The 5618-nt window shown below is 44.6% G+C and overlaps 1 protein-coding gene across 1 annotated transcript; it reads right to left on the bottom strand.

Moving 5' to 3' along the window:
• Window positions 1–779: 779 nt before the first annotated feature.
• Window positions 780–5312, bottom strand: LOC310673591 (uncharacterized protein). Its single transcript, XM_083432032.1, has 3 exons — window positions 5107–5312; window positions 2989–3088; window positions 780–1078 (listed from the first exon to the last, which is right to left on the bottom strand). Exons 2-3 carry the CDS (start codon window positions 3053–3055, stop codon window positions 936–938), a joined length of 210 nt encoding a protein of 69 aa, XP_083288158.1. The 5' UTR covers window positions 3056–3088; window positions 5107–5312; the 3' UTR covers window positions 780–935.
• Between the last annotated feature and the right edge of the window lie 306 nt (window positions 5313–5618).

Raw genomic sequence — 5618 nt, 5'->3', positions numbered from 1 at the left:
TTTTGCTAATGAAGCTGAGTCCCAGGACATTAAGATTTTGCAATCAATAAAATTAATAATACATTTTTTAAAAAAGATTTTGTGTAAGCTTTCTCGGTAGCATGCCTCAATTTTTTATTGGTGCATACTGGTCATACTGGTTTTTAAAGGGAAATTCCCTTATTCCGAATAGGATTCCTCGCAAGAAAAGGGAAAAGTTGACAGCTATGTTTCAAAGCAGTAAATTTCAAACACCATTTGCAGGTTTGACCTATAAAAATTTGACCTATAAAGCCAATTCCCTCTGAAGAAAGAGGCAGTAAAACAAAATAGTTTGCAGTGCATCATGATCCTAAAAATGCTTCCTGAAAGGTAAGCCAACCAGGTTTATTGCAGCGCACAGCAGAACAACGCTGTGCACTCAATTTAAGTGTGGGGTGGTACAGCGTTACTTACACTGTTGCAACGAGAATGCATCATATTCTATAGCATCTCAACCAGCATATTCTGAATAGAAAAATGCAACCCACAGTTGTCAATAGCAAATGTTTTGGGAGTACCTAAAGCAGTGGTTGTTGAAGCTCAGTGGGTTTTGGCCCCATAATTCTAGCTTTTCTACAATAAAAGTAGTGTATAATAAATACGAGCAGTCAGCAATGGAAATTTCAGTTCTGTAATATCAATCTCCATATGCAATGGTCTGCCATAGCAGACTTGTATAAGACTTCAGGGTTTTGAAAGACCACTTTTGGCAATTTTGGAGAACTCATCAAGACAAAAACAAAGACTGCACAAATACATATTGATATATGTTCACAATAATGAACAGCATTTATTTATGACCATGTAAACCATTAGACTTTCTCCCCTGACCACTGAAGCATTTCCCCCAGAACCACAAGCCTTGTTTTGGGCTGCATATCTCCCTTCCTTCGCTGCCGTTTCCAGCAGGCCTCCTACTGTCTGTGTCTCCGAATATCTTCAGCATCGTCAACACAGCAATTTCCCATTCCGTTGTTGCATCGGCCAACATAGACTTCCACAGGATGGCAGAGAGTATGCCGGCAAACTCCCTTTAGTCTCCTACATCGCCCTGTGCCTTCATAGAGAAAATGAGACTTTGTGAGTCTTATCAGAGCTGCTCTGGACTCCTGTGCAGAAGACATTATACGAAGCTGGAGAAGACCAAGACAACACATGCACAGACTGGACTGCCATAAATCTTCTAATAAAAGAGATTGAGATCTTAGGGGAAGCACCAGCTTGCCACTCAATTCTCCCTACCTACATGCCTTGTCAGTGATACTGGGGACACCTGTAAGAAGGCTCTTTTCGAATGTTTGCACAGCTTACTATCGTACCAGGACTCTAAATTCTGATTTTCCTCTGCTGTTTAGGTGTGCAACAACGCTGTTTATATCCTGGTACTCAGGCGTACTTCACGAGGGACCATCACATGGTGTTGCACATGGACAAAGAACTGGTGTACAGGGGAATATTCACCTCTTCTTGTCTCCAGCATCACGCAATGACATGCATGTGTGCATAGGAGCCAACACCCAGGGGCTAAGGGGTCTTCGCCCCCCATAAAATATTAGAGGGGGTCAGGCCCCCCAAAGCTGACTGGCATTGCCATTCAAATGGTGTGTGTGCACCGCGCCATGTGATTGATTATGCAAGTCAGGGCTTACCTCCCCCCCCCATATTTTATTCATGTTGGCACCCCTGCATGTGTGGATAAACCCTCGCCAATAAATCACCACAGGCAGAGGCTTGCTGTCAGCTGTAGCGCAACACTTTCTCTTGGAGGGGGCTCATTCAACATACCCATTTGAATGCTGCTGATTATTGCAGGGACTGAGAACATGAGGCCCTTCAGTTGTTGTGGGTCCTTTCAGTTCCAGCAGGGCCAAAACCTGGAAGGCCAAAGTTCCTCCACTCTACTCCTGCCCCTCCATCAGTTTAATGCTTCTTTTTTTAAAAAATACCCATTGCCAGTTCCCTGCTTATAATAACTGAATGTCCCATCTGCAATGCTAAGCCCTCATTGTAATTAACTTCTGACGCATTGCTCTTGCTTCTTCACCTTCAGATAGCTAACAATAGCCTAGGTGCTCTGCATTATGTAATACGGTTTGCAGTCCTGCAGTCTTTTGCGCTCTTACCTGGGAGTAAGTCCCAATGGCTACAGGGGGACTCAGTGGCGTAGCGTTGGTTGTCAGCACCCGGGGCAAGGCAAGTAATTTGCGCCCCCTAACCCGTGGATTTTAGCCCTCGAGACTCTTCCACTAGATTGCGAGTGTGAGCGCGCTCCCCCCAGATGTTGCGCCCGGTGCGGCCGGCCCCCCCTGCACCCCCCACGCTACACCACTGGGGGGACTTCTGAGTCACAAGCTGTACTGATGGCCACCAAATCAGATGGATGGCAAGGCTATCAATGGCCAATACTAGTCTATCTACTACTTCCTTTATCAGAGGCAGTGTTTCTCTGAACACCAGTTGCTGGAAATTGTGTGTGTGTGTGTTGTGCTCATATCTTGCTTGGGAACTTCCCATGGAGGCATCTAATTGGCAGCTTTGAGAACAGATGGGCTTTGGGTCTGATCCTGCACAGCTCTTTTCATGTTCTAAAATGTCAAACATTAAAAATTTCCCAACCCAGGGCACAATTTCTAGCCTTCAGATGTAGTCGGAAAGTTGTGTGGTTGTTTATCCTTTTGAAATAATAATTTAAAAAGAGCAGGGGATGAATAGGAGGCAGTCCTCATAAATAAACATATTGTTTGCCACACCAAGAGAAGCAGGAGGAACCTGCTAGTCACCTGGGAGCTCCCTGCAATAGTTATGAATTAATTTGGTGACAATAACCCACATGACCCGGTCGGGCCATTTCCAAAGAGAAGGGTTATGAAAACACACATAATACGGAAGTGGGAAATGAGTTTTTCCTTGGGGAAAACACCAGAGCAAATTGAAAATGTGTATAGTTCACACCCTTTTGACACTTACCTGATTTGTCCAGGTAGGCAGGTTGGAACAGGAAAAAGATAAGCAGGAAAAAACAAAGAATCCTCATGCTGGCTGATGTACAGCTGGGACTCAAATCGCACTAGGAGGGAAAGTAGCACAGATACAATGAGACTGTGCTTCTTAAATATATGACATCAATGAAATCTATGAAATTAACAGGCACTTCATGCCACCCAAATAAGGGCCATTCCTTCTGCAATGGGGGCAAGGTGTGTTTTTGTTTTAGGGTTTGGGGTTGGTTTTTTTTTTTGCTATCCTCCTGTATTCACAAAAGAAACATAACACATTAGCTGGCAACTCAAGAGTCTCAGCCAGAGTAAAAAAATGTATTTTTAAATATTTGGGCAGTCGGTAAACAATTCATTCATAGGTAAGCACTTTAAAATAGCATATATTTCACTGAGAGATTTAATCACATGCCTGGGGTTGATGTAACTCTATTTAAAAAATGATCTATTTTATTCTGGTTTCTGACGATTTAAAGGTTTTTGATGTACCACCAGTGATTTGGATTTGGACTTAAGCACATATTTGGTCTTACTGAAACCAGTGCATCTTAAAAGCGCATAACTTGGGCTGGATTGAACTCATGCTCAGTATAGAGTCAGTGCTCAAATTAATATTTTTTTCAATCTGCAAAAGAATATATTGACTACACAAGAAATGGATAGAAATGGACTATGAACCGGAATGGAAATCTAGTCTTCTGTATATCTTTCCTGTATGTAGATTTTGTATTCACATGACAGTCTTTCACGTGGAAGAAAATGGTCATGCCAGAATTGGAATTCCAGAATTATTCCATTTTATTGTGGGATTATTGTGGTGTTTTTTCGTTTTAAATCAGTTTCTAAAACATACTTTCACATGTTTTTTAAAAACCTGGTCAGTACAGATTAAGGGCATGGGTGAATGTGGCCTGAGTCCTGCAGTTCAGTTGGCATCAGCCTTGGGTTGGCAGGCTTTGCTGGAGAAGGAAAGAGGAGAGGGCAAAACTGGGCAAACTTGGGCTGCAGAAAAGGAGATCTCCCCTTTCTACGACTTCATTTGCTTTCGAAGCAGGGAAGGGATGCTGAATCTCCCTTCCGTGGAGGCTGGGGAGGGCTGTGATCAGCCACAGGGGGCAGGGACTGACCAGGAAATGTCATCGACTGAACAGGAGCCTGAGCAAGAGGGTGCAGTCTTGTTTCCTAGAACCAGGCATCTCCCTGACAGAGGAGAGCATGCTTGCAGCCCCAATATTCCCATTAGGCAAGAGAGTCTCGCAAGTGAGCAAGGCATGCCTTGTCTTTAAAAGCTTGGCAGGCGGTGCGGGGAAACCTCTTGGGACATCTTTGCGTCTTCCGTCGAGGCCCAATATACTTGCCTGAATAAATATCTCTTTCTTACTTCCAAGTAAGAACTTCTGCCTGTGTCTGCTGGGTGGGAGACAGGACACAGTGACCACTCCAAGAAGAAAACCAAACTAACTGTCAGGTGTGCGTGCAGGAGCCAGGGCCTGTGACCAATAGGACTCAGCAAGGACTGGGGCTTTCCTGAGTTTGTTCAGCCACATGGGTGAGGCTGATTGGTAACTCACAGCACCTGGTGGCAAGAGCCGGGAAGGGATATAAGGTCAGCATTTTCCCTTCGGCTCTTTGCCACAGCAACACGTTCCCTGGCTTGCTGCGTTTGACTCCTTGCTTCTTGATCCTCGGACCCCTGACTTTGTGACTCCCAGCTCTCTGACCCTCACCTTGGCTTTCTGACTCCTGGCTTCTGGACTCCCGTTCCTGCTCCCACCCCGCCATCTTGCCCCTGGTCCCGACGTCCCCAGCCGAGACTTCGATCATCCGTGAACCGGACCATGACACTAACCCTCTCTGCCCAAAATGGGCACTTGCACCCAAGTGTGTAGTTGTCTTCTACGGGCCTTGTGTGTGTGTGTGTGGTTGTTTTTTTTTAAAAAAGCAACCACCTTCACATCTCAAAATAATTCCAAAGGTCACCTTCTCTTCCCATGTTTGGCCAATTTAAAGAAACCTAAAAAATTCCAAGCGATATAGTCCAAACCTATTAAATCAATGGCAGTTTTTCTATTGGAACGTAGAACTTTACCTCTCCTTCTTGCCTCTAAAGCCTGTGTGAAGAATCTATAATAGCAGACTATTTCCCGCCAACATCAAATTGGAGTGTCTATGGACAGTGGTGCTCGCAGGACAGTATTGATATCTGAGTATTCCTGTCTTTCAAGTGCTGCCACCAGTTTCTGCTCCCAGTCTCAGCTGGGCCTCCAATGGCTGCAGAACAGAACCTTCACCACAGAATCCCTGTGACATCATCATTTGTGACATTCAGGCAGAGGCTTTTCTGATGCCCCTCCCACCATTCTCTTGCTTATCATACATAAAACTCAAAGATAGTTTGTGTGTGGTAGATAGGATCAGAATCAGAAGCCAGGGACCCCATAATGAGGCTTTTTGTTAATACTATTAAATTCTTTTTAGTTCTGCTCATTAGCAAGACCCTCTGCATCAACCCTGATATTATTTGAGTAGTCCCCTCACCAGGCTTCCCCATCTTCTGAGGTCAACCAAGTCACTCCAAGTAACAGGGGTTTATTGATAGTG

This window comes from Podarcis tiliguerta, assembly GCF_965153285.1.
Source record: "Podarcis tiliguerta genome assembly, chromosome: 3".
In the NCBI taxonomy this organism is placed as follows: domain Eukaryota; kingdom Metazoa; phylum Chordata; class Lepidosauria; order Squamata; family Lacertidae; genus Podarcis; species Podarcis tiliguerta.
This window is presented reverse-complemented; position numbering and strand designations above follow the sequence as displayed.

Coding starts and splice junctions, on each gene's coding strand:
- LOC310673591 (XM_083432032.1), bottom strand. CDS start 3,055: ATGAGGATTCTTTGTTTTTTCCTGCTTATCTTTTTCCTGTTCCAACCT. Junction 1,079..2,988: donor TGCCTACCTGGACAAATCAG/GTAAGTGTCAAA, acceptor TTCTCTATGAAG/GCACAGGGCGATGTAGGAGA.